The sequence below is a fragment of the Toxotes jaculatrix genome, chromosome 23 (assembly GCF_017976425.1).
Source record: "Toxotes jaculatrix isolate fToxJac2 chromosome 23, fToxJac2.pri, whole genome shotgun sequence".
Classification (NCBI taxonomy): Eukaryota; Metazoa; Chordata; class Actinopteri; family Toxotidae; genus Toxotes; species Toxotes jaculatrix.
The window spans coordinates 1,039,358-1,067,267 of NC_054416.1; the positions used below are offsets into that span (position 1 = coordinate 1,039,358).

General features: G+C 45.5%; 4 protein-coding genes and 1 long non-coding RNA gene across 9 annotated transcripts; 2 read left to right on the forward strand and 3 right to left on the reverse strand.

The window, feature by feature from the left end:
* LOC121177344 (broad substrate specificity ATP-binding cassette transporter ABCG2-like) lies at window positions 1-9,250 on the reverse strand. Its single transcript, XM_041031645.1, has 19 exons — window positions 9,123-9,250; window positions 8,411-8,488; window positions 8,190-8,320; window positions 5,082-5,141; window positions 4,828-4,942; window positions 4,398-4,550; window positions 3,863-4,020; window positions 3,568-3,670; window positions 3,423-3,471; window positions 3,233-3,331; window positions 3,003-3,107; window positions 2,615-2,760; window positions 2,398-2,480; window positions 2,193-2,282; window positions 1,720-1,844; window positions 1,420-1,574; window positions 1,221-1,310; window positions 892-968; window positions 1-770 (listed from the first exon to the last, which is right to left on the reverse strand). Exons 2-19 carry the CDS (start codon window positions 8,438-8,440, stop codon window positions 623-625), a joined length of 1,917 nt encoding a protein of 638 aa, XP_040887579.1. The 5' UTR covers window positions 8,441-8,488; window positions 9,123-9,250; the 3' UTR covers window positions 1-622.
* On the forward strand, window positions 3,895-5,875 carry LOC121177417. Its single transcript, XR_005893244.1, has 3 exons — window positions 3,895-4,036; window positions 4,405-4,586; window positions 4,748-5,875. It is a non-coding gene; the product is annotated as an uncharacterized LOC121177417 (long non-coding RNA).
* Window positions 9,251-10,862: 1,612 nt separating the features above from the next.
* ppm1ka (protein phosphatase, Mg2+/Mn2+ dependent 1Ka) lies at window positions 10,863-14,890 on the reverse strand. The gene is made up of 9 exons (XM_041031700.1): window positions 14,765-14,890; window positions 13,633-13,802; window positions 13,348-13,524; window positions 13,037-13,209; window positions 12,856-12,956; window positions 12,578-12,743; window positions 11,836-11,980; window positions 11,548-11,682; window positions 10,863-11,448 (listed from the first exon to the last, which is right to left on the reverse strand). The coding sequence occupies exons 2-9, from the start codon at window positions 13,741-13,743 to the stop codon at window positions 11,317-11,319; spliced, it is 1,140 nt and encodes a 379-aa protein (XP_040887634.1). The 5' UTR covers window positions 13,744-13,802; window positions 14,765-14,890; the 3' UTR covers window positions 10,863-11,316.
* A 2,094-nt stretch (window positions 14,891-16,984) lies between these two features.
* gprin3a (GPRIN family member 3a) lies at window positions 16,985-20,118 on the reverse strand. The gene is made up of 3 exons (XM_041031786.1): window positions 18,477-20,118; window positions 17,345-18,285; window positions 16,985-17,233 (listed from the first exon to the last, which is right to left on the reverse strand). The coding sequence occupies exons 1-3, from the start codon at window positions 20,116-20,118 to the stop codon at window positions 16,985-16,987; spliced, it is 2,832 nt and encodes a 943-aa protein (XP_040887720.1).
* Window positions 20,119-21,767: 1,649 nt separating this feature from the next.
* Window positions 21,768-27,813, forward strand: LOC121177364 (protein phosphatase methylesterase 1-like). Of its 5 annotated transcripts, XM_041031677.1 has the most exons (15): window positions 21,793-21,869; window positions 22,764-23,016; window positions 23,620-23,809; window positions 23,911-23,968; window positions 24,090-24,141; window positions 24,253-24,407; window positions 24,487-24,577; window positions 24,814-24,879; window positions 24,975-25,119; window positions 25,421-25,538; window positions 25,643-25,687; window positions 26,135-26,199; window positions 26,341-26,408; window positions 26,531-26,558; window positions 26,794-27,813. In XM_041031677.1, exons 1-14 carry the CDS (start codon window positions 21,836-21,838, stop codon window positions 26,547-26,549), a joined length of 1,359 nt encoding a protein of 452 aa, XP_040887611.1. In that variant the 5' UTR covers window positions 21,793-21,835; the 3' UTR covers window positions 26,550-26,558; window positions 26,794-27,813. The 5 variants fall into 5 exon arrangements, with proteins under 5 accessions (XP_040887610.1, XP_040887611.1, XP_040887609.1 ...); XM_041031676.1 differs by lacking the exon at window positions 26,531-26,558 and having other exon boundaries at window positions 21,768-21,869; window positions 22,767-23,016; XM_041031675.1 differs by lacking the exon at window positions 26,531-26,558.
* The last annotated feature ends 97 nt before the right edge of the window (window positions 27,814-27,910 follow it).

Sequence of the window (27,910 nt, forward strand, 5' to 3'; positions counted from 1 at the left end):
TTTATTAATGTAAAGTTTAAGACATATTTTATATAATTACAGCTGCATTTTACTGTATTTCATTATCAGTTTATACAGCAGCCTCCACCTGTGTGTCATAAACTCTTTATTAGAGGTTTATATATTACTCCCATTGATCCTATGTAAGTAATGAATTAAATTAAAATATTGGCAAATGTGAGAATTTCGAATCCCGTGTCACAGACGTGAGCAGGAGAAATAAACTGAACATTAAAATGCTAATTCACTGTTTTATTTTGTAAAAATCATAAATATAAAATTCTTGTGTGAAAAAAAAATTACTTCTTTTGCTCTGAACTTCAAAAAGTGCAAAAACCAGGATACAATTCTTTATGAGTTACAACACATCACGGTGCTACAGTGTTAGTAAGGAGTGAATAAATAATTAACAGCTTCTTTAAAACATCTTCATAAACAGGAAATATCATTTAACAAACAAACATTTGGGATCAGAGATTTGGAAAATTACTGGATTTTATCACATGAGTCAGAAGCAAATGAAAATGAACAAACTGAACAAGATGTGATAAAAAATTCAAATCATTTCTGTAAAAAAAAAAACTACAGTACTTCCATCTGTTTCCAGCCGTCAGTCGTCAGTCTAGGTGAACTTCCTGATGAAGCGCAGCTTCAGGTAAGTGATGGTGAGGAAGCAGATGGTCATGATGCTCAGGGCCACATGGTTCTGCCAGAAGCCCCAGGTGGAGTTATCCACACCCTGCTCCGTCAGAAACTCCTCCCCTGTGCAACTGGAAACGAGGCACAAAGGTTCCTCACTAACCAGATAACTAACCAGTGTATGTGTGTGTGTGTGTGTGTGTGTGTGTGTGTGTGTGTATGTGTGTGTGTGTGTGTGTGCGTGTTCCTTACATGAGTCCAGGTGGAATGACGCTGGCATTTAACCCCTGACAGAAGTTCAGCCCGGAAAACTCATTCACCTGCAAAGCCTGACGAGATGCACAGGTACGTTAGCATCAGCATCAACTTCAATCACATGTTAACATGTTTTTCATGTCCAGAAATCAGAGACACATCTGGTGTTTGATGTCTAAAAAAGTTTACGATTCACAGCTGAGATTTACTCGCTACAGGAAACATCCACCTGGAAAACTGAGCAGGAGGAAATGCTTCTGCTAAAACTTCTTCTTCTTCTTCAGGTGTTTTTAAGTGGAAGGAACAGAAGTGAAGTGTGTACGTACACTGAGGCCATATCTTGGGATACTGAGGTATTTCAACCAAGCGAGCCAGCTGACGATGGAGGGGAGATTCACCAACAGACCTGCAAAGATCTGCAGCAAAGGTGAGAGACGGAGGTTTATTCATGAAATATTAAAGGTAAAGTTTAACTGTGCGTGCGAGTGTTTGTACTGCTTGTGTGTCGATGTGCGTTTGTGTCACCATCATGAAGACGCAGGCGATGGTCATGAAGATGTTGGCAATGGCCACCACCGTCTGGTCGGCTGAGATGGCCAGAGCCATGGAGGTGGCCGTGTAGGCCACCAGCATGACCGTGAACATGAAGAGGAAGAAGGCCTCAGCTGTGGGCTTCAGGCCTGCGCACACACACACACACACACACACACACACACACACACACACAAAATAAATGATTAAACATGAAATGTACATTAATATCAATACAACAGAAACTATAACAGCAGTGTTCTAATTTCAGCAGCTGTGTGTGTGTCTGTTCACCGATCATGAAGTACGCCACGCAGCTGAAGACGATGGCGGGGATGGTCCTCAGTGTGATGATGTCAGACAGGATCTTGGACAGGAAGTAGACAGACAGCCTGTAGTAACCGCTGATGTACTCATGACTGCAGAGAAGGAGAGAAACGGCAGTTTTATCATTAATCATTCATTTTACTGCAATATGTCGTCATAATCATATTTGCTGTCTGTTCGTTTGTTTGTTTGTTTGTTTGTTTGTCTGTCTGTCTGTCTGTCTGTCTGTCTGTCTGTCCGTTTGTTTGTCTGTCTGTCTGTCTGTCTGTCTGTCTGTCTGTCTGTCTGTCTGTCCGTTTGTTTGTGTCTGTCTGTCTGTTCGTTTGTTTGTTTGTTTGTTTGTTTGTCTGTCTGTCTGTCCGTCTGTCTGTCTGTCTGTCTGTCTGTCCGTTTGTTTGTTTGTCTGTCTGTCTGTCTGTCTGTCTGTGTGCCAGACCCACATGAAGAGTTTCCTCTCGGAGATGAAGAGTTCGGCCGACGACAGGGAGCTGAAGCACTGATTCACTGTGATGAAGAAGAGAGCTCCAAACCTGGAAACACAACAACAAACTGATCAGTGCACAATGAGCCGACACACAATCTGATGCAGTACGTCACTACAATTTCAGTATACTGAATAATACAGGATAGAACCCAGTAGAGCACCTGTTCTGCATTCCACTCTGATTCTCCTTCACATCAAAGAAAATGGCTCCAACGACCAGAGCGAGGAACAAGGTTACTGCTACCTGAGCAGAGTGAAAACAGCGGCAGTGAGGAAGACGAGCAGCAGCTACACCAGCTGAACTCTGAAACCAGCATCGGTTCAGTTTGAGTCCAGCACAGTAAATGATCTGATCTCAGGTCAGTGCTGCGTTCTTACCTGAGCGATGGAGGTCTGAGGGTTGAGCATGAGGTTGCGAAACGTTCTCTTGAGAACCCATCTGAACTGGGTCAGGAAGCCGGTGGTGTAGGTGATGGTTCTGGAGGGAGTGGTGGTGGTCGTCTGCTTACCCTGAATTATCCTCTCTGAGAAACACAGACGGAGATTCACTGCAAACCGAACACGGACCAAACTCTGCAGGGAAAACTGGGTCTTTCAGTAAAACCAGTAAAGTTTTTTTCCACTCTAACATTTCTCCCAGTCAGTTTTCACTCCACATTAATAATAAAATCCACTTCACTTTAAATCTAAATGTAGTTTCTCTGTAACTTTTATTCTGATAAACAGATGCTAAATGAGTTCACCCCTGTGTCCTCTCTGTACCCACCCAGCTCTGCTTTGGTCTGTTTGTAGTAGTGACAGTTTCTATACTCCTCCACCAGTTTGTCCTCGATCCCCCGTCTGGACAGTGACACTGAGTCTGGATCTGGATCTGGACAAAGAAAGAAAATTGAGAAACGTTGTACCCGTGGCGACTCTGAATACAGAGCTTTGATGGAGTGATTTGAAATCTTCTTCTTCTTTTGGTCGTCACAGGAACAAACCCAGGGGACAAACCTTCTCTGTCCGCGTTGCTGTAGACGACTGCGGTCGAGTCTCCGTTGATGACGTCCAGGAAGAAGTCAGCAGGGTTGTTGTGGGGCTCACAGGTGTATCCTGGGAAATGAAGTTCCAAAAAGATTAGTTGACATTGCCTTTACATGGCGTCCTGTCATGGTGGATTAAAGTTAAAACCACGTGTTCCTACCGATGTCTGAGAAATACTCCAGCGCGCTCTGTGCGGGCCCGTGGTAAACCTGACGTTAGATATTGTGAAAACGAGTTAATGTGGATGCATTAATGAAGTCAACATAAAATAATGACAAAGAGAATGTAATGTACTTAGGAGCGACCTGTTTGCCGGTGACCAGCAGGGTGAGGCTGTCGAACAGACGGTAGATGGAGTATCGAGGCTGGTGGATGGACAGGATGATGGTGCGACCATTGTTCGCCATCCTGAAGAAACAGGAAGAGAAAGGCTGTAAATATTCTGAGCCAAACAGTTTGGACTGTTCCCTGAACCAAACCAAACCTTAGACCTCTGTGCATCTGTGTGTGTCTGTGTGGTGTGTGTGTGTGTGTAGTGTGTGTCTGTGTGTCTGTGTGTGTAGTGTGTGTTTGTGTGTGTCTGTGTGTGTGTGTTTGCACCTCTTGAGCAGCAGCAGCACAGAGTTAGCGGTGCTGGCGTCGAGGCCTGTGGTGGGTTCGTCCAGGAAGAGGACGGGCGGGTCGATGATCAGCTCCATGCCGATGTTCGTCCTCTTCCTCTCGCCGCCGGAGATCCCACGAATCAGCTGAGTGCCCACCTGAACACGCACACAGGTTTGAACCTCTGAGACATGTAAAGAGTAAAATGCAACGAAATTTCGTTCTGTATACATTGTATACCTGAATGACAATAAAGTCTGTCTAAGTCTAAGTCTAAGTCTAAAATGATCATGTCTACATGTCTTTTCTTTCTTCCCCTGAATCTTCTGTCTTCTGCCCTTTTTCTTCATTTCCTTCATTCAGTGTTTCCACCCTTTCGTCTTTATTCCTTTATTTTTTACATTTTTCCTTTTTCCTTTCCTTTCCTGCCTCTTCCTCGATTTCGTCCCTCCCTCTCTCTCTTTATTTCTTTTTTTTATTGTTCTTTCTCTCTTTCTTTCCTCTTACTCTCTCTCTCCCTCCCTTTCCTCCTCACCCTGGAGTCGGCCACTCGGCTCAGCCCCAGCTCCTGGATCAGCCTGTTGACCTTCTGCTCCTTCTCCTCCTGAGAGATGGTTGATGGGAGACGCAGCGCCGCAGAGAAGCTGAAGTTTTCTCTGACCGTCAGAGTTCCCATCACCACGTCGTCCTGTGGACAACAAACCAACAGATGGAAAGTACTGAGGTCTGACTGATGGACACGCTTTTATTTCAAGCATTTCTTTCCATATTTGATTTTCTCATTGGTGAGAGTTCTGACCTCGGGTTTTTGAAAATAATTTGATGTGTGTGACTGAAACAGACTTGAACTTGAACCTAAAAAACAGGACCTATTGTTGTGTGCAGGCTCTTCCTGCCTTGGCCAGGAAACCCTCCTGAATCAAAGCTGGCTGCTGTGGGTCAGGCTTCCTGCCTGTCTCACCCACCTGCACCACGTATCCAGACAGACACTTAAAGTTTGGAGGCTGCGGAGCTCCGTCGATCAGGACTTCTCCTGTGAGACCGGCGGGATCCTTCCTGGCTGCCAGAACATCCAGGAACCTGAACGAAAAACACCATCAACGGTTTCCTTTATTCGCTTTTTCTTCTGCAGATTCTCTGGAGCTTGTGTTAAAATTCGGATGGAAACCTGACGAGTGTTTGAACAGCTGACTTTTTCAGTCAGATCTGAAACACTCACGATGATTTGCCGCTTCCTGTCGCTCCCATGATGGCGTTGAGCCCTGGCTTCATGATCCCACTGAAAGAGAGAGAAACAAGAAACCATACAATGTTCATATAAATTATATTTTTGTTATTATATCATTTATACAACACGTGCTAACAGGACAGAGTCTTTGAATTCAGTGCTGAAAGGAGAATAAACCAGTTCTTCCACTGTGCACATATGTAATATATATATTATAAGGAGCCATAGCAAAAACTGTAATGTGCATGTGTGTCATGTCCTTAGTTCCTTAGTGTTTACATGTTTACAGTAAACACTTTCTCACTGAGACTCTGATGACACTCTGTCTGTACGGTAAACCCGTTAGCTTAGCTTAGCATAACCCAAAGGTGAACACCACAACTTGTTGTTTTTTTACATTGTTTTTGTTGTAAATAACAAACAAAACATAAAGTGTTATTTGATGAGACTTTTTTTAACCTTGGACAGAGCCAGGCTAACAGTTCCCCTCTGTTTCCAGTCTTTGTGCTAAGCTAAGCTAACCGCCTACAGATTCCCATGAGTAACCGTCTCTGCACGAGGGCAGTCCTTCTCTGATCATCTCTGTTGGACTGTTTTAAAATGATGCAGCGGTTTCAGTTCTGTTTCTGGGAGGTGACTGTGGGTGAACTCTGCGATCACACGCGGTGTGTTGTCGTATTTTCAGGAACTGAGAGGTTTATGAGAAGGAATTGGCAGTTTGGGTTTGAAGCTGTTTCGCAAAAGTTTGATTCATTTTTTTGGGTCTTTTTTTTTTGCTGATTCTGACAAACACTGAGGGAAGACACCCTGCTGTCCCACGATCAGCTCATTATTCAGCTGATTTCAACACTGCAACCATGACTCTGCAGTTTTATTCTGCCTCGTAGACGATGCTTCTTTCTGTCTTTCTGTCCACTTCATATATTTATTTCAGTTTTCTTCATATATAAAACACTGTGGGGGAAATAAACTGTGTGTATGATGTTTTGTTTGTTAGTTGAAGTTTCTCGGGGAGTGTTTGTTTGTTTGTTTGTTGTTGAGTGTTAGATTTCAGACGGGGAGTGACAGCGATTCCCAAACAGCTGAGAAACCTTTTGTGTATTTGCTGATTCTGGCGACGACTTCCTCCTGTCAGGTCATTAGTCAGGAGATTTCGTAACATGACACAGCAGGTTGGTTTTTTTTTTGTAATCATTGAAACTATGATGCTGCAGCTTTGTTTTTCCTTCTTTATGATGGAATCTGTTCCTTATTTTTTGGGTCTTTTTCTTTTTTCTTCCTTCACTTTTTACTCTAAGCAATGTGCTTGTTGTAACCTCTGTTCTCTCCCTTTTCTCTTATCTTTTCTTTCTTCGTATTTACTGTGTAAATGTGCTGCACTCTTCGCTCTTCGCTCTCTTTAACCCCTTCACCACTCTTATCTAACCTACACATGAAACCCAGGCCTTTATCTTCCCTCTGTCTCCATGAACAGATGACAGAATGCTAAAAGCTGCAGTGGTTAGCTTCTCTGAACTAAAACTGATGATAAAATCGTTTAGTAAAGTAAATATGTGTTAAAACCGTGAACGGTCTGCAGACCTCGCTCTCATGTGAGCAGGTTAACGGAACAACAACCGTCTGAACGAGCTGCTCAGACTCAAACTACCTTTAACTTTGTCCTCTGGTCAATGATTACACACCATGAACAATAAAATACCTGAAATACCATCCAGTGTAAACTGTACGCACACAAACACGCACACTGCACTTTGACCAATTACGTTTTTCGTAACATATATGCATAATGAAGGACTTTGGTCATTTTCATAACAGAGTGTGATCAAAGCCTTTGATCGTTTGTAGTCAGCTGTTCGAGTTTCAGCCACAGAGTGAACAACATGGCACCTCTGTGTGTTCTAATAGAAGTTAGGGTCTGGGTTTACGCAGCATTTGTGTATTTGCTGTGTTATATAAGTTGAACAAGTCTCATTCAGAGACTTTTAATTCTCTTCAAACGTTTTAGCTTGTTAACGTTTGCAGAACCAGATCTGAAGGTCTTTGGTTTTCCAGGAATTTGGCCGTAAACCAAAGCACTGGACAAGTTGAAAGCCTGACCTGACGATGGTGAAATCGCTGCAGTTCATCCTCAGGGGATTGTCAATGTCTGTGCCAGATTTCACAGCATTACATCCTATAGCCATTGGGATATTTCACTTAAAACCACAAAGAAAACCTGATGGTGGCGCTAGAGGAAAAGTTAGAGGTTCATGAAAGTCAGTGGGATTTGTCTGGGGACCGTCCAGCAGCTGTTGGACCAAAGTGGTGGACTGATCGTCCGAAGCTGCCATCTCCAGAGCGACGCAGCTCCACGGCACAAAACTGGAGCGACAGCTTAGACCCTTTGCACCACAGTGGCAAAAATCCAAAGTTAAACCAGATTTCTTCAGGTTACGAGAATCTGAGAGCCGACGGATTTCTGTGAATTTAACACCTTGAACTTTCTCACTGAGTCTCGTTTCAGTATCCTGCCGCTGTGTCTGTTTGTTGCTTTAAGCTGAGACTCATTGTTTTTTCTGAGCGAATGTGTGTGTTACAGAAGGAAAGTGGGAACCTGAGTCTCCTGACAAAGCAAACTTCCTTCCTTTGCCTCCAAACATGTGTGTGTGTATGTGTGTTTGATCCAAGCGTGCCTTGATCGTGTCACGTTGACCTCCCAGGTGGACTCCTGTCGGCACGTAGACAAACACGATACCTGCACGTGGACCGTGTCGCCTCAGTTCACCAGAATCCGAGCTCAAACGTTCGGGCTCCTGAAGGCTCAAACAGGATTTTGTGTGTCTGTGTTTTGGGGCGTAGAGAGGAGGTTTCTGGATTCGGAGGCGTCGGCCTCACACATCAGTGTAATCGCCAAAAGCTCAGTTTGATTGCGCGACAAAGTCTGAGAAGATTTCTTGCATTGAGTTTAACTTTGAGGATTTTAAATGTGGAGATGTGACGCCTGTGTTCTGGTTTGTCTGCCCTCCACACACTGCACTTTTACTTTGTACATGTAAAAAGAAGCTCGGTGACCGTTTCTGATCCCCTGAGCCACAGCTTTAGACACAGCAGTGTACTCACTTGAGGTCGATCAGGATGTCTTTGGTGGTCGCCTTCTTCCGGCAAAGACAGCTTCCTCCCTGTGTCACCTTGTAGTGAATATTGTGGAAGCTGACGGTGGCGCCTTGCCGCCGTTGGCCTGAACCTGCAGACTGAACAACAATGAATTCACCAGGAATGAACGACACATTTCCAAAATGTTTGAGAAAAACATGGGGAAAGGAGGGACGGTGGGAAGGTACCTGGTGTTTTGAGGCTCCGTTGGAATCCATCGTCGCTCGGCTCTAATCCTCTGCCTCGCTGCTCCTGAACACAAAACGCTGAGGAAACATTTTCTGTCACTAACACTTCACACAGAAACCTGAAGCTATATTTTATTATCAATGAACATATTTTCCTTTTAATAGGTCAGATGTGATTCGCAGTGAAGTGAAAGTAAATGTTTAGAAGGTTTTAATCAATATTCTCTGCAGCACAGCAGCGTCCAGCCAGTGTTTCTGTGGCCTTCACAACAAATCCTCTAAACATGGAAACACTCTGCAGGTCTGCAGGACTGTGAAAACACTCAGAGACGACTGGACACTGGTGTTGCATCGTGGTTACTCATGGAAACGGCGATGGAGTCATTCCAAATGAGCCGTGAGTAAAATCATGAGTCTGCTTACAAACATGGAAGTTATTTTATTACTTCACTGTAAAGACTGAATGAAACTGTAAAGATCAGTCAGACAAAAGGTCTAAAACTCAGACGTGCTGTAGGAGCAGACGTCGTATATTTCTGTTTAAAGGCTCAGCTCCAGCCTCAGTGGGGTGGTTTACTGTCTGTGACCTGCTCGCTGAGAGAATGAAATCTCACCCACGGCTGTTCACACTTCAGGTTTATCTTTGTGAAAATGCACGGGTCATAAAACTGCTCTCACACATTAAAGATAAAAACCAGAGTTCATCACTTACCTGCTGCAGACAGAAAGTCCCAGTGAAAACAGCTGCTGACATCCAGACCACAGGACACTGACCAGGAGAGTGTGTGGACACACTGCAGAGTCCAGTGTGTGTGTGAGACACAGCAGCTTGTGGACAGTGTGTGTTATAAGCCCAGTTTTATGACTGAAGGCTTGATAAGAGAAGTGGGCAGAAGGGCAGCTGACAGTGTGTGACTCACTCTCTCTCTCCCCCGACGCTGAAAGTCGGATTTCAGTCTTTGCTTCAGTTCCTCAGTGTAAAGTTAAAAAAAAACTTTATCAGAAGAATCAACTGACGTAGTGACAGAAGTAAAAGTACCTGTTATGCAAAATGGCTCCTCTCGTGGTTTTATTTGTTTTATAGTGTCACTGATGCATCAGAGTGGAAGCAGCGTTTCCGTTGTGGTGAAAGTGGAGTTGATTTTAACAACTTTTCAAAGTGCTGAGCAAAAAAGTTCCATCTTATGGAGACAGTTCAGTCTTTTGACCAAGTTTGGACTTTATCAGTTTAAAAGATGTGGGACCAAAAGGAAGAGGACTTACTTTTCTATGTGTTTTAAACTAGTTTGCCCTTTGAAAATTACTCACACACACATATATATTTATTTTTTTTAAGGATTGAGAGTCGTCAGCAGAGCGCCCCCCCCCCCCCCCCCCCCCCAGCTCCACCCCCCCAGGACAACTGTGCATGTGTGTCTAATAGGAGTCACCTGTTGTGCACTGCTGCAGCTCCCTCTGCTGGTTAAATCACAGCACTGCACATCGCTGTAAGATGAAGTGAATCAACAGGATGGAAATTTTGGGCTTAAATAAAAGATTCTCTTAATTTAAAGTTTAATTGTAAACAGAAATATTAAAGATTTAAAACCAATGAAATTAAACTTTTTAAAAAAAATTTGAAATCATTTACTGTTTGTTTTTGCAGGAAATGACATCACTGAGAAAACGGGACAGATGTTATTCCTGCTCTGAACGTACGTATTGATCATGTGATCACTGAAGAATTTCTTTCAGTCCATCTGCACATTCAAACATGTTATTTTAACTTTCCACTCTGTACACTGTGTGTGAAGCACTTTGTTTGGTCTCGTCCCACAGGTGAACAGTGAAAACAGCAATGATAGATGCACGTCTCTTTTTCTGTGTTCAGCACAAAATCAGCATTCGTGTTTCTCTTTATACACAGTTGGCACAGTCTAACTGTGTTGTTTGCTGGAAAACACACACACACACACACTCGCAGTTACTGATTTCACAACCATTTCTGAAGGTCAACACACACACACACACACACACAGTCGGTCACAAGGTTTTCTGGGTCAAGTTCCAGTGTGTGTGTGTCAGTGTGTCATGTGCCACCACGTTAGCAGGTATTTTCTGTCACTGACACATATCTTACTTTGTTAGCATTTGTGCGTGTGTGTTGTTGTTGTTGCACCTTCAGCGTCACCTTGTGGTCATGTGAAGGAATTAAAGGAATCTCAATGGTTTCTATATTTACCCACCGACACCCGAACGCCTCGCCAGACACAGGGAGGGCGGGAAATTCCTGTGATGCTATTGGACGTTTGAGAGGAAACTGAGCCGTCAATCAAGCAGCAGTAACTTTCCACAGCGCGGCTGTGAGGCCTGTGAACCTCGTTCGAAACACGAGGTGACAAGCGAAACGTCTGAGGAGTTTTCTGTTCATTCACGTTCAGACAACAAACCACCGGAATCAGCAGGAAACATGTTTAAACTGTAACGTGTCAAACTTTATTCATCACTGTGCTGGGATGAAAAAATGTTTCTCCGTGAACTGACACTAACTCTTTTACACCTTTGGATAAACCTGCGTTTTATTTTGGACATTTTGGACGTCAGATTTCCGTGATGGCAGCGAAGCCCTCGACATCTGCCGTCAGTCCGAGAGAACACGAGGGATGTCAAGATGTTTTGTCTAAATGCACATGATGCAAAGCACGAGGACTAACAAACATAACAGATACACACACTGCAGCAAACTCATCTGTACAATATATTAATATACAGCCTATATACACTGAGGACGAGTCAGCTGGGAGCAAAACCAGGAGCACGAAGGCGGCACTACTGAGGGCGAGGAGCCTCGTCAGATGAATCCGTGGGAGTTCGGAAGAGATCGGAAACGTCTGCGAAGTCACAGAGCACTGTGATGTGTGTGTCGTCTACGCCCATCTCCCACTCGAAGCAAAGTTTCTGCTCATGTTGTAGACGATGGTGGAGCTCTGATGTTTCCCCCAGGCTCCGAGCGGGACGATGACGATGGTGGCGTTGTCCTCCGAGCCGTACTGCAGCGCCTTAAAGACACACACAGCGTCCTCAGCTTTAACTCACCTCAGTTAGTCAGAACGAGCAGCGACAGTACGAATCACAGGGACCGAAGAGTCTGAATGTACCTGCTGAGCGATGACGTCTGCCGCCTCTGTGGGGTCCTGGCACTGGTTGATCACATCGCAGATCTCCTGGTCACTCAGCAGGAAGTTGATGCCATCGGTGGTCAGGGCGAGGAAGGAGTCGCTGGCGTGCTGAACCTGCAGAGACAAACAGCACTTCCTGTTTCCATCCAGCTCTCAGTTTCCTGTAGTTCGCCCACTACAGAGCGACATAAGATCGATTCACGAATCTAACAAAGCACAGAGCGAAACCAAAGGTCAAAGGTCAGGTGAAGCCGCTCTGGGACTCACAGTCAGTCGTCGTGTGTCTGGCTCAGCGATGACGCCGCTGGTTTTCAGGTGGAAGTCTCCGATGCTGCGAGTCATGGCGAGGCGCCCGTTCACGTTAGCCTGGCCCACGCTGTTCCACGTCACGAAGCCGCCAAACCTCTGGATCCTGAACACGAACACACGTAGGATCGGTTATTGTCTGGTGTTAGTCTGACTTTGTGTGTGGGTCACAGACTGAGGTGTTGACATGCGTTAGGGTGGCGTCCAGAGTTAAACATAGCCTCGTTCTGCTGTTACATAACATCAGCTGCTTCGGGCTGAAGGGAAACCCAAACCTGTTCACCTCCAGCTCTGCTCTCATTCCACCGGCCGGACCCACCGGACCTCACCCCCAGTGTCCTTGAGCAAGGCACTGACTCGCTGCCAGATGCAGGCTGATTAGCTGGCGGCCGCAGTGCCACATACTGTACAGGCTATTTATACACAACGACCTGAGCGGCTGCTGGTGGGAAACCTGAACCCTGCTGCTCCACTGTCGCTCTGCTGCCCCGTTACTCTGGACCTGACGTGGTGGTTTCTGCCCGAAGCTTAACTTATGTTCTTCGTTTGGCTGCCAACGTGTTGAGTCCCTGATGTTCAGACTTTCCTACCAAACGCACCTTAAATCTACATTTTTCCAAACAGCCAATCAAAAGCAGACGTGTTTCCAATAACAGTGTTCGCAGTAAAAGGACTCAGAGAGAGAGAGGGAGACAGTGTGTACCGGTGTCTCTCGTCCTTGCGGTCAGGCGTGTGGTCTTTGGTGAGTTTGGTGGCTCGTCCCTTCCTGGACAGCATCGCCCGGCTGTCACCGACGCTACCGACCACCAACTCCACACCGTCACGCAGCATGGCAACCGTTGCCGTGGTGCCGGCTGTCAGGAAGGATGCTGTGGAGGAAGGAACACTTTTTTACTTAGCTCCACCGCCCATCAACCTTTATAAAGAGAGAACACTCAGTGTCCGACAGTCAGACATATGAGAGTTAGTTGTTGGTCTCACCGTTGTTGAAGTAGCTCAGGTGTGTGTGCAGAGCTTTGTCAGCATCTAAAAAGGCTTTCTTTAAAACTCTCTCCAGATCATCTTCTTCCTCCAAAGCATCTCTGCACAGAAATATTCAGTAAGTGCATCGGTGTCGTGTTAGAAACATTTACCGGAAGAACTGACACTTGTGAATGTGAACCTGATAAATTTCTCCATGAAGGTGTAGCAGTAGTCAGCGGCGTGGGGGCCTCCGTGGCCGTCGAACACCGCGAAGTACAGCAGGTTGTCGTGGATACGGGCAACGCGGAGACGGTCCTCGTTCTGCTTCCTGAGACCCAAAACAGACGCACTGCCGACCCGAGACAGACTGACCTGGAGGGGTCGTGGTTTAACAACGTCATATTTCATTCAACAGATCATATCAGTTTATTAGCTGCTTCTTTTATATGTAAATTCACCCTTTCATGCACTCATCCATCCATCCATCCATCCACTCTTCCTCCTGTTTACCTGTGGAATTGGTTTTCCATATCTGATACTGGAGGGCAGCAGTATTGGTTCCTCTATCCTGTTGTCCCAGATACCGAATGAGTCCCAGGTGACCGGCTGGCCGCTGCCGTCGCTGTCGAAACGGACCGACCCGCTGGCCCGTCGCACGCCCACCACTCCCAGCAAAGCCCCGCCCACCTGCAGGGCGGTAATCCAGACACGATTTATCACAATATTTATCGATAGCGTGGTATAAAAGGACATAATGACACAGCACACAGGTGTGTATGGTATGGACAGACTTACCTGCCCAGGGGCTGTGCAGGTGTCTGCTGAGGATCGTACGGTGAGGAAGGTTTGTCTGGTGATGGTGGAACGACCGCAACGCAGCAGATTCAGCAGCACTGTAGACGACATGGCTGACTGTCTTTAACAGCTGTGGAGGTTTTACACGCAGGAGGCTGGACAGTGGATTTCTGAAATGAAACAGCAAGAACAAAGTGCATTTAACCTGTGTGCAACCAACGATTATTTTCATTGTCCCAGAGCCTGAAGTCAGTCTGGCTGTTACATGTAGCAGTGATAAAGCAGTAATAATCAGCACTGGAGTAAATGTCCTCAGTTAGAGTCCAGCACTGTGTTTCAGTGTAGGTTTAACATGGGTTAGTAATGAAACCAGGAAACAGGATTATCTTGCTCATTCTCCCTCTCCTGTCCTTTCATATGTAGTGTGTGTGTATGTGTGTCTGTGTGTGTGTGTGTGTGTGTGTGTGTGTGTCTGTGTCTGTGTGTGTGTGTGTGTCTGTGTGTGTGTGTCTGTGTCTGTGTGTTGTTTGTTGTTTTTCTGTTTTTGAGTTTAGGTCTTTTCATTTTAAAGTGACGTACTGACACGAAAACAGAAGGATGCAGCTTCACAGATGAAGCTGTCACCTTTCACCCACTGCTCTGACACAGTCTCTGTCCTCGGCCGTCCCATCACTGTAAATAAGGTTTCTACAGTTTGCCAGATTAAATAAAGGTGAGTAGTTTGTGTGACTGCTTCACACACTAAAACACACATGACCCGTTACACTGAACACACAGATGTACCATGGTGGAGGTTCAGGGTAACAACAAATCGTCCTGTCTTTTTGAATTTAAAGAATTTAAAATAAAAATGAAGCTGCTGAATCACATGTTCGTTCATCAAAGCACCATGAGATGGAGTGAAACCTCAAACACGAGCTGCAGGAACACACCTGGCCAGGACACTGACGTCAGACCAGTGTAGTTTGTAGTGTTACAGCTGATGTGTTTACAGATGTGGTTTACAGCATAAACCTGCGGCCAGATGTTCTATATGAATAATGTAGATTTAAAATACAAGACTATAAGTAATTAGCACGTGTTATTGCAAATAATTAATAAGTAAGTAAATAAATAAATAAATAAAAATCACCTTTTACTGGTAATTGGCAACAGGTGTCCAGAATCCCAGCAGCTGCCTCGAGCCGTCAGTCGTCCACGCGCCGTGGCTGTTGAGCTCGGGGGCTCGGCTCGAGGGCATTTAAACTGAGCCGCAGCCGTCCAATCGGCGGAGAGGGCGTGCCTCAAAGTTGTCCTCAAGAAACAATTCTCGAGTAACTTTCCACCGCTGTTTACCGAGCCCAGAGCTCCCTCTGCAGGCCAGCAGGCGACACTGCACATTCAACTTCAACACTCATCAGCGGAAAACCGCAGGCGGAAATAATAAACAGTCTTTATTATCAATAAACTGATGATGCTGTTTGAGGCCATGATCCAGCTGCTCCTAGCTGCCCATGGGTCAGAGGAGGGAGGTCAGCCTCCAGACGCTGCACCCACAGACCCGGTTCTGAAAACTTTCATAGGTTTTCAGAGCCTCTTTACTGCAGCGTGTGTGTGTGTGTGTGTGTGCGTGTGTGTGTCTGTGTTTTCAGTGTATCTGAAGTACAGACTGAATAAAACATGGCGGAGAGACTCTGTTGTTAACATGAACATTACTTTAATGTTTCTGAATTATTCAGAGAAGTAATCCGGTGCTCCATCAACAACAGGACTCCACGACAGGAGGAGGAGTTATGAAAGAGAGTGGAGATGGATGAAGAGGCCACAGATGAAGAGAGAGAGTGAGAGGGTAAAACAGAGGAGAAGACAAGCAAAGTGAGAGATGACAAAGGAAACAGTTCATTATATGTAAAGACGACTTAAAATTGAATTTGTTGTTGACGCCCAAACACAATTTAGTATTTGTTACCAGGTCATCAAGCAAAACAAAATTTACTAAAGCAGAAAAATGTCCACTGACCTGGAAGCTTGTGTGGTTTTTCCAACCCAGTTCAGATGAAACGCCGCCCTCCTCTGTTCGGGACAAGGCCTCCGGTCGTTCTGTGGAGGCTTCTGTCAAACAGAAGCTGCTGTGGTTTCATCGACACTGGGTTGGAAAAATGATGGAAGGGAGAGGAAGGAAAAGAAAGAGGGAGAACAGAGGAAGTAAAGTGACATGCTTTCCATCTGAGGTATTTGCAGAAAACAGTTTGACTCTCGCTCACTCACAGTTTTCTGCTTTCCCGAGCGCTTGAGTGCTTTGTGCTGCATTTCATAAAAAAAGGAAGTGGATGAAATATTTACCAGCAGTGAGGAGCAGAGAGCTGCTGTCCTCTCTGCTCCACTTCAACAACCGCCGCTGTTTAAAACTCGACCTGAGACGCTGCTGTTCCTGTGACTGGAGGAAGTATCACCGACGCTCACACTGCTGAACCAGCACTGAGTCAGTCACAGGCTGGATTCTGCTGTGAGGTTGTAAAAACCAGCAGCAGTAGAAGCAGTAGTTAGTGGCACTGGTACATCACTGGTAGTAATGAAGGCTGCATCAGCTGCAGTGCTACTGGCAGCAACGGTAACTTGAGTGGAAGCAGCAGTGGAACATGACAGTGCTTATGGCTCAGAATACAAAGTGTTATCCAAATATAATGACGTGCATCTAATATAAAACATTTAACAGATTGTTATAATAATACTGATTATGGTCAGTGAATGAATAAAGAGCAGCTTCAGTCCTTAAAAAAAGTAAATAAGTCAAGTTTCCATTCTGTGAACACCCTGAGAAACAATCATTAGTGGTTTTAATGGACAGAAGCGTGTTAGCAGCTTCCCTCCGCTGTGTCAGTCCCTAACACTGTGTGTCTCATGCTGTTGTCCCATGAAACCTCGTTACACCTGCTCGGTGATTTTAACGCTTTCTGCTCATACAGACTAAATGCTCTTCTACCACATTTGATCCTGAAATTTGAAAAACAAACTAAATAAAACAACAGATGCCATGAAACTTACACTGTATATGAATCTTTTTCCTCCATCAAGCTGGTTATCCTCAAACTTCTGTGTGAACAGTTTCTATTGTGATTTTATTTCACATAATACAGTTTTGGTGAGATACCACACTGGCCCTGATACAATACAACCGTTTTTTTTTTTCTGAAATGTTATCCTATATTTAGGCCAACACAGTACTGCAGACCTGTCAGATATAAGGTGTGATGAACTGATTTCTAACTACCCAGAGGAAAAAGAGAGGGTCAGTGCTGTAAACAGGTGTAAACAGGTGTGTCTTGTGTGCATACAGTGTATTTTAAAATCAGTTTAAAACCACGTTCTGGACTCAGTCTGCCACAGCTGGCGTCTTCCTACAACATCCCAGGATCCCTCCGCTGCCCTTCTTCCCTTTTTTCATCTTATATCCTCTGACGCTGCTGTCAGAGCAGATGGACTTCCTCAGAGTCCTGATGTGTTTCTCCTGCTCGCGGATCTTGGACTCCAGGTGGGACTGGATCGCCGTGCCCAGTGACTCCAGGTCCACCGAGGCACCGTACACCTCCCACGTCATCCCCTGCTCGTCCCACAGCACCTCCTGTGGCTTTACTGTCTCTTCCCTTTCCTCTACATCCCCGTCCTCTTCCTCCTCTTTTTGCTCTTTCTCCTCATCTTCCTCCTCGTCCTCCCAGATGCTCTCAGCGCTAACATCTCTGTCTTGCCCGAGTCGTAGCTCTGACAGGAGGTTGGGGCTCTGCTGGAAGCTGTAGGTACGCAGACAGGTGGGGAGGGAACTAGCTTTGTCAGTCACAGCTGAGGGAAGCACGGATTGGCTGCGCAGCTCGATGTCAATCTTGCAGACATGCTTGAGGGGGGGCTGTCCAGCAGGGATGCAGCACAGTGACGGGACTGTTGGTGAGGTCAAACTACCTGAGTGACAGCTGGGGGAGCAAATCAGGGAGGAGGAGGGAGCTTCCCTTTGGAGGCTGGGGCTGGTGGAAGCTGAGCGTTCAACTACCTCCACCTCCGCCTGGACGCCCACCTCTCTCCACTCCCCTCCCCGCAGACAGAGCCTCTCACTGGGGTCGGTCATGGTCGCTGTCTCTCTGACCGTCTTGGAGCTGGGAGCAGAAGAAGAGAGGGGTGAGCAAGAACCCCCCAAATCATCTTTCTGTCTCCCCCTTTCCTTCTTCTTCTCTTCTTTCTGGCTCTCTACCGCCGTTGCCCCTGACGATGGGATGTTGCTACCAGCAGTGATGGCATTTGTGTCTCCCAGGTGACCCGGTTGGCTCGATGGGGTGCCTGATATCCTTCTGGTATCTCCTGGCGACCACCCTGCACTGTCAGTCACACCTACCCCTCGCACACCCCCCTGGGATGCCACCGGTCCTCCTACAGCTGCCACTTGGGTCTCTGCCGGTTTCAAATGTTCTCCCTCGACAGCAGCACCCATTTTCACTGGTGTCTTGGTGACAGAGTCAAAGGTAAGACCTCGAGTCAGACTGGTATTATGGGATGTCCTGCTGGGATTTGTTTCCACGGCAATAGATGCTGCAGGCTCTGATGTGGATCCTCCCTTTGTTGTCAGGGCAACAGTGGTTCTAGTTTTGGGGCTGGAGGTGGCCAGCGGGCCTGAGATCACACCAGGACCTGGAAGCAAGAAACAAATGTTAGAAAACATGTGACTGGCAAGCAAAGAGCACAGTCTATTCTGCTTATACAACATTTATTTTCTGTTACCCTCTAAAAATAAAATAATAAATAACTGGTTTTGGAGTCTTTTGCATTGGTGATTACATTCAAGGCACAGAAATAAATTAGTTTTTGAAAAGAGAAATTACTTGCTGAGCCAGGTCTAGGCGAGGAGGGTGTCAAGGAGGAAGACAAATCTGTCAGAGCTGACTTTGAACTAGATTGAACCGGTCCAGGCTTCGAAGACTCTGATCCAGCATTAGGATCCGAACTGGGCTTAGTGCCAGACCCTGGAGCCTTGAGGTTGTTGTCTTTGGACCGAGGCAGACCACTTCTAGAGGATGATGGGGAAACAGATCTGACAAGGTCCACCTTAGAGCCAGAGGCCATCAGAGTAGGTTTTGAAGCTGACCACACCGGACCAAGGGCATCGGAACTGGAGATGACATTCAACTCAGAGCCATGTTTAAAGCTTGGACTGGTTTTAAGATTGAAACTGGCTTTGTTGTCTGGGGGAGTGCGAGTGTTAGGATCTGGGTCATGCTTTGACCTTATGCCAGATTTAGAAACCACAAATGTCGCAGAATCGAGACCTGTTTTAGATCCAGAACTTACTTTGTTTTCAGTACCAATTTTTAAATCAGGGCTATCTCTGGAACTAATCCTTGACTTAGAATTAGGACTGGCTTTGGAATTGGTTCCGCTTTTAGAGTCCAAACTGTCCCTGGTCAGCGTCATGGCTTTAGAATTTGAACTGGATTTGGGACTAATTTTGGATCCAGACCCAGCACTTGAGTCTTTACTACCAAGATTCTCCCTGGACCCTGGATGGTTTGGGACTTTTCTCTGAGTGGATGGTTTGGGACTTAATGAACTTAGTTGCAGGGTCTTGGGATGAAGCCGTGCTGATTCGGCCCTCTGATTTTCCGACTTGCTTGCTGGGTCTGGTCTCTGGGTTTTTGCTGTCATTGTTGGGGTTCGATTGGCCAGTTTGGGACTGATAATGTCTCTCTCTCGCTGATTGTGGACTTCAGGGCTTACAGGAAGGTGCAGCGTTTTTGGTGACTGTGTCTCTGGGCTAATTTCTTTCCTGCCATCTTTTTCCCAATTTGTTTGCATTTTCAGGCTCACTGTAATTTTGTTCGTAGTCTTAGTTGTCATTTCAGGTGTCAGACCAATATGTGGTCTGGTGCTTGAAATGCTTGCAGATTTCACTCCTAGCACTTGTGTTTTGACTCTTTCGGTCATTCTGGGGCTAGCAGCATCTGTCATTTGATCTCTGTGGTGTGGTTTTGGACTTGTCGCCGTGTTGGTGTGTGGCTGCGTCTTTGGGCTGAGCGTTGGGGTATGTTTTGGTTTTGGTGATTTGAGCCTTTGATCGCTCCTGCTGTTCCCTGACACCTCGGCGGTTTGTGAACGATAGAAAGCTGGAATTTTGCTTTTTTGCTGTGATGGATCATCTCTCTCCCCAGGTGACGTGGCAGCGGTTGTCAGGGTACTTGCTGATTTGCCCGTTTCCGTCATGGCTGCTCCTTTTGCTCCAGGTTTTCCACCTCCTTTATTCCCATCGCCCTTTTTGTTCCCTCCATGCAGCTTTGAGGTCTCCGTGGCCGGGCGGGGGTTGCTTGGTGAAGTCAGATTGAGGTTGAGGTTGAAGTTAGGCTCCGCCCCGCAATTGGCGTTGGGATCTGTGTTACCAAGGGTATCTGCAAACCCCTCCTCTGCTGGAATCGGGCATTCTGATTGGATGATATCCTTCCCACATTTAGAAACATTTGGGGCTGTTTGCATGATGAAGATGGCTGTCTGTCCAGTAGAAATCAGGGAATTTTTATTTGTTGAATTTGGAAAATCAGAACCTGATTTGACAGATGGAGAAACAAACGATCAGTAAGATAATATATATTTAACGATCTGCAGGGAAAATTAGGTATTAAAGTGCAAGAAGAAACAGGCCACGTACAAAAAACTACCCATGAATCCAAATTAAATCTAAACAGATATAAAAAAGTAAAAAAGTCAAATATAAAGTTATTTACAACATTGTATTGTATATTAACTCTACTCCGTGTGCAGTAATGAGCTAAAGACTGATGGCCAAAATAGTTCAGATCCTCTTACTGCAGAGAACTAATTCAAGAACCATATACTAAGATACAGAGTTCAGTCAAATGACATTTGAAAGAAAATGCTTGAAGAATTTGGAGTTATCTATTTGTCATGTTACCAGTAATGAAAATTATTCCGCTCTGTGATGCCACCATTTGGATCCAGTCTGCCCGTTTTTAAATCAGTTATTTGGCAGCTGTTTCCTGTCAAACCATTAAATCCTCTCAGGATCCAGGTTCACTCTTGTTTGCGTTTCCCCTGCTGAGCCCGACACGTCCACATTCATGACTGCATTTGTAAAATGTCTGTTACATAATATGAGTTTTTCCTTGTCTGAATCAAAGACCTAAAGATGGAAGATACTATATCTTTTATATAAAGTAAAGTAAAACAGTAACTTTATGTATTTATTTATTTATTCATGGTAAATACAATAAGTATTATTATTACTATGGGTATAACAGACAACTCACCACAAGAATATTATAACAATCCATAAGTTATTTCATCCATTCCCATGCTCCCTCTGTCTCTACGTACCTATTCAGAGAGCGCAGACGCCAGCATCGGTCGGCAGAGTCGTGGAAATCCCATCGTTCTGTCTGACGACTGAGCCAACGAGCAGGGGAGAGATTCATCTGCTCCTTCGTTTGTTCCTCCTCCAACCAGAGGAGGCATTTATGAATAAATAAAAGGAGGAGGGAGAGGGAGGAGAGAGGGGGCTGAGATCAGTGATCATCATCATCTCGATGCTTCCTCTCCTCCTCCTGTTTGTCCTCCTTTTTATGCCTCTCTCTTCAGTTGTTTCACTCCATTCATTTTATCTCTGTATCCTCTTCCTCAGTCTTCCTCTCTTTTGTTTGTCTTCCTCAAACCTTTGCCTTCATATTTTTGTTCTCCTGCTCCCTCTGCTTTAAAACCTCCTTCTTTACTTCTTCTCCTCTTTATTCTTGATTTTTTTATTCTTTCTCCCTCGTTTTTTCTCTCTCTGCCAACTTTTTTATTAGTATTTTTTTATAGTAAAAAAATAATAATTTCCGAACCATAAATTAAAAGTCTCGCTGTGGCCTGGTTCAGACAGGATCCACTGCTCATAGATCTGCACCCACCTGGATCCGTACGGTCCATTTCCTGGCTGGACCGGAACAACGGAGGGATGCAGTGACGCCATTGGCTGTTGAGCTTTCAAAACAAATGGCGCGAAATGTTTGCGTCATCAGAGGGCGTTTACAGGTAGCGTTGGCTTCGTGTGTTTGTCGGTAGATGTACCGACTTTTCAGACGCTTTTAGAGACTTTATTTATTTATTTATTCTTTTATTGTAAAAAAGCATTCAGCTTTGGACAAACCCAGCGACTTTCGGGACAAACCTTCGGCTCTTTCCGTAGAACAGAATCGCGATGCCGGTCTTTCCCTCCGCAGGTGCTGGCACAGGTGAGCCGCTAACCGTCTCCCTGACTGATCGCTGGTTTCAGTCACTGGTTCATACTTGTTTCGTTGTGTGTCACAGAAACATGAGTGAGAACAACTTTGGTTCAGAGCTTTTTAAATCTGTGTGGTGAGTCCCCAGACTTCAGGGGAACAGGTGTTAAATCAGTATATTAAAGATTCAATCACTTTATTCATTCATTCACTTTTCTTAAATGAAAATGAAAGGGTGCTGAGGCAGCTCTGGATCTGTGCTTTAGTTCTGGTTTTGCTGTTGTGACAGTTTATAAAGACTCGCTCTGATTTTTCATCCATTGTAATGAGAAATGATAAATGTTCTTTTATTCACAGAAGCACTGAGCTGGTTTTTCTGAATGACATTTAGTCAGTGAATTTTATTCACAGCAGCTCTGTGGTGGTTACCTGGATACTATAGCTGTCTGTCACTGCCACCTGAGCGGTGTGTGTGTGTGTGTGTGTGAGAGACAAACACTGCTTTCACTTGCTGTTTTCTTACAACAAATACACAAAAACTGAAATTTGAAGCCATACATGCAGTTGTTGTGTGTTGTATGTTTGTTCAGCTGTGTTTCTGATCACTGCTGTTAGTCACCTGTGTTTCACAGGTTAGGATGGATGTTTATCTCCCTTGGCGTAGCTGGTAGAGACGTGATGCACCTACCAGAAACTTCTCCCAGGTTCTGTCTCCGGCTGAGGCTGCTGGCAGAGAAGTGACGTAGCTGAAGCCGCTGTAGATCAGACACATTTAGGAAAAAGAGAGTTTGACTCTCCACCCACTTTAGCAGTCTCAGCCAATAAGATTCTGCAGCAGAGATGCTACCTGACAACAACAGATGACTCAGTATTGTCCTATTGTGTGTGTGTTTGTACTTACCCCAGCAGTCAGTCACCTGCCGTGTAAGTTGGTCGATGGACGTCGGACACGGTGGACAGCAAGAGGAGCAGCTCGTTGTGCTGTGCGGTGCTCACTAAGGAAAAGCTGCTTACTTATCTCACACAGACACACACATCTATACAATACCCATTCACACACTTACACACAGAAACACACCAGACTGAAGATAACCAGCCGCCGCCCGGACGTCTTCCTGCTGAGACGCAGCATGTGGGAGGAGAACTTTGACACAGAGCAGTAAGTCACCTCTCCGAAGCAAAGCACAAACTTTTTTAATCAGACTTTAGTGACGATGGAATCTCAGACATTTTAATGGCCTTCATTCATTCATTGTGAATTCATTGTGGCCATTCATAAACTGAATAACTGCAGACTGAAGCTGGGTGGCTGGGTTTCTCTTCTCTGACTCAGTTTATACTGTTTAAGGCTGAATGTTCAGTTTCCATTTGTTGTGTTCATTCATTCATTTGGATGAGACATGACAGATGCACCTTCAGTCACCACGGCACCATGTCTGTCCATGTGAGTTCATTAGCTGTTCCTGTAAATCTGTTTAGTGTCAATCTGAATCTTTTTGACATTTAAGGTTTTATACCAAACACAGGAAATGCAGTGAGCTCAGTGATTCCCAGTTCCTGAAGTCAAATTACTGGACTTTGTTCCAACAAAGAGGAGGAAGTTGTAGCATTGAGGCAGCTAAGTAAGCAAGTTAGAGATTAAATATATTAGTATGTTATATTTTTAAATTTACCAAAGTGCTCCAGTAACCTGTGTTTTTATTGGCTTCAGTTTGTGTAGGTGGTATAAGTGTGTGTTTCTGTGCGTCTACATGTCGACCAGTGAGGTTGGCCGTAAGCTTGACTACTCGCCGGTGTCGTGGCGGGAGTATTTTGACCAGATGGAGGACGTGAGCGTGGGGCCGGCCGACAGCAGGGACGTCTTCAGGATTTACAAAGCGGGTAGTGACGGGCCTCTGCTGGTTCTGCTGCACGGAGGAGGACACTCGGCCCTGTCCTGGGCCGTCTTCACCGTGAGTATCTGCCGTAGCAGTTAGCTGGTTGGTTGATTGACTAACTGATTGATGGCGTCCTGGAAATCAGCAGCGTGTCCTGGTGTTTTTCTGTGTTGTAGACAGCCATCGCCAGCAGAGTGACCTGCAGGGTACTCGCCATGGACCTCAGGGGTCACGGTGAGGCAATATAAAGGGACTCGGCTTCATACAAATACAAATGCAGTGACCTGAGGTCTATGCTGAGGCTGTGCTGTTGAGCCTGAGCAGCTGAATTAGTGAGTGTGTGTTCTGTGTCCAGGTGCCACCCTGGTCCGTCTGTCCGATGACTTCTCCACTCAGACTATGTCCAGGTAACGGCACAAACTGCTCTGATCTCAGACCAGTGACGCTACATACACACGTCCTGCTGTTTCCACGTCACTCACCGTTACTGTTATCACTGCTTGCCCCGCCCCCCTCAGCGATGTAGCCAATGTGATTCGAGCCTGCTACGGCGAGACCCCTCCCCCCATTGTCCTGATTGGCCACGGCGTTGGCGGGGCGATCGCGGTACATACGGCCAGCAACATGCTGCTGCCGACCACCGTGGGTCTGGTGGCCATAGACGTGGTGGAAGGTGAGTGTGAGATGAGAAGCGTCTGATATGAGTGTTCACAACATGCTCACACTGATTTATTCTCCTGCTCCACCTGCAGGCAGTGCCATGGACGCGCTGCACAGCATACAGAACTTCCTGAAGGGAAGACCCAAGTCCTTCAAGTCCATGGACCACGCTATAGAATGGAGGTGAAGACTTCAGACGCCGTTTCCTCTCATCACATCAGCAGTTTGTTTAGTTTAAAGTCAGCGACGTGTATCTGAGCTCGAACAGGGAGCTCGGTCCAAGAGCTGCTCATCTCCATCAAACCCAGATCAGACGTGAGCCGCACTCACAGCTGAACCACAGGCTGTGCTCACACAGGTCGCAGGTGCTTCAGACTGCAGCACTGACCTGTTGTTTTTCCTCTTTTCTCCCTCTTCAGTGTGAAGAGTGGACAAATCAGGAACCTGGAATCTGCCAGGGTCTCCATGGTTGGTCAGATCAAAAGGTAGAGTCCAGATTAGTGATCAGATGAAAACTGAGACACATTGAACCCATCCCGACTTCCTGAGGATAATTTCCTCACATCTTCCCGTCCGTTAGATGTGAGGTGGAGGAGGCCGACACTCTGGAGCAGGCCAGCCCGGTGACCGACGTGGTCGTCGAACGCAACGAGGAGTTCTACGATCAGAGCTACGTAAATGACAAAGAAAACGCCGCCTCAGAGGTGAGCCTCAGCGAAGGCCAGGTATGAAAACGTCTGCACAGAAACACTGATGGTAAAGGAACATTTCATTCATTCAGTGTTTTAGATTTTCATGGATGTTTTTACGTTCATCACCTTTTTCTGCTGAACTCTGGTGATTTAGTCTCAACATGTGATTATATGTTGTGATGCTTGACTTATTTCCACTGACACAAATTAAAGCAGAGACGCACATTGATGCACAACACGTTTCAGCCTCTGAATCCACTGACTTGTACTGGGTTACTGTGAAGATTATTAATCAGCTAACCTGTTTATCTGTGTGTGTGTGTGTGTGTGTCAGAGTGTGTACAAGTGGCGTATAGACCTGTCAAAGTCAGAGAAGTACTGGGACGGCTGGTTTAGAGGAACATCCAACCTGTTCCTCGCCTGTAACCTGCCTAAGCTCCTGTTGCTGGCGGGTAGGGATCTCAGCAGCTCTGTACTGTCGGTTTCATCCTGTTAGTCATGTCTCTGATGAGTCAGTGATTTCACTGTTTCACACTGAAGCTGCTTCTCTTTGCAGGAATCGACAGGCTGGACAGAGATCTGACTATTGGCCAGATGCAAGGTAAGAAGCAGACCCGACACCTGTGGTGTTAGTCACATGTGACGTATCACTGGTCACACCCACGGGTTTTTATTCCATCATCCTGTGTTTGTAAAAACGGGGCTGATGGGAAATGTAGTCTTAGAGAAACAAAATGCCACACGTGGAGTGTGCTGAGAAACCCTGTGATACAGGGAATAGTTGACATTCTTATCACGCTGTGATAACTGTGAGGGAAAAGGTGAAGGACGTCTCCGCTGCCGCACAGTCGTCTCTGGGGACACACACACACACTCACTCAGATAAACACAGATACACACACCTTGAGGCGGCAGTTCCTCTCCAGAGACAGATGGTTCTGTCAGTCAACAGCCACGCTGGAAGTGACAGCTGACGAGTGTGTGTCCGTGTGTGTGTGTGTGTTTGACAAAATGGCATCAAAGCACCTGTCTTGGTTTTTGTGTGCAGGTAAATTCATGATGCAGGTGCTGCCCCCCTGTGGTCACGCAGTGCAAGAGGACAAACCAGAGAAAGTAAGTTGGTGTGTGAAACAGTTGAAAGGGTCAGATCAGAGTTTCTGGAACCATTGTGGAGGAGAATGGAAATTGGTTTCTGTTTATTTTGGTTTCTCCTCATTCATCAGTAAAGTTTCACGCTGTCGTCTCTGTGTGTAGGTGGCTGAGGCTGTGGCCGCCTTCCTGCTGAGACACAAGTTTGCTGAAGCCAGAAGAGAAAGCCGAAGGTAAAACACAGTAAACCGACATCCAACACACACACAGCTCCTGAGCTGAATTCACAGCCTCCAGCTTTTTAACAAAACCTCTGCTCGAACCTGAAACTCAGAGAAATGTTCTGTCTCTGCAGCTCCAACTCCCAACGATGAAGTCTGCAGGTAAGACGTCATTCAAACACCTGCACCTGTTTTCAGTTCTGTGCAGCCACAGAACAGAAATGACCTCTGCAGCAGAGCAGCAACAGGAAATGAATCAGACCAACAGCTTTAAACAGTTATAGTTATCTGGCTTCAGAATCGTCTCCAGCCTTTTAAACTTCATACGTGTTGTGATCATACTTCAGGTTTTCACTTTCTAAAAACTGAACTTTCTGTTTCTTGTTTTTTTTTTCAGACAAGAAATAAGAAGCTGCAGCTTCAGAGACGACTGAAGACCAGTACACTCCTCTGTCTCTGTCCATCTTCAGCTCTGATCAGTAGCTGTGAAAGTCTCTAGTTTAAACCTCGAAAGCTGAAACTGACTGAATCTAATGATGATGATGAGCCATTTGTGATTTGCTGCTGCAGGAGGTAAAGTTTCTGTTCTGTTCTCATAAACTGTCAAAGCACAGAATCACTGTAAAACATGAAGATCACATCAGGACAAACGACCATTTACAGATTAAAGTACATTTGCTTTGACTTTTTGTCTCCGTCCTCAGCAGATCTCAGACTGACTGAATGTGTTTGAATGAAGGGTGAATACATGAACCAGAGGTCGTGCTTTAGAGATCAGCACTGAAATGTTTACTTGGTTTGTTGCTGAGTTAGTGACAGTGAATAATAAGCAGCTTAAAAATGCAGAGTATTAAAGTTTCACAGCTGAAATGTTTCACACAGTTTGGTTGACGAACTTCAAACTTTTTTTTTTTCCAGCTTCACTGTTTGTTGGGTCTGTGTGTTCATGCCAAAGTGAGTCCATGAAACTTTTACAGCTTTAAGAAAAACCCCAGATATATTCAGTTTAATTTACATTGTTGTTAAACCAAACTTTTACCAGCAAGCAGTAAATAATTTAACGGTGGCTCGAAGTTCTGTCTGCTCAGTTTTACTGATTTTATTAAGTTGTATTTTAAAGTTAAAGACTTTATTGTGTGTTCATGGTACACTGCTCAGCTTAGCAGCTAGCTAGCACTAATGCTAATAACATGAGTGAAACGTGCTAACGTTATCTCGGCTCTCATGAAGAACAGGAACGTTGGCGGTGTCTGGGCAGCCAATCAGCAGCGAGATGTTTGTTCTGTTAGTGCGAGGAGATAAAAACGACTTGTCATCCATGTTTGTCTGTGTTGGACGTCAGTTTTCACACTGTGTTAGCGTTAGCGCCCGTTCAGCCGTGTCCTCAGACAAATGTTTGTTGTTCGGTATAAAGTTTTCTGTGATTTATCTCCGTGTCTTTGTGTCTTCAATTTATCATTAGTGAGATTTTATATATTTTTAAGTTTTATTGTGAAGAAAATGTCACAGATCTG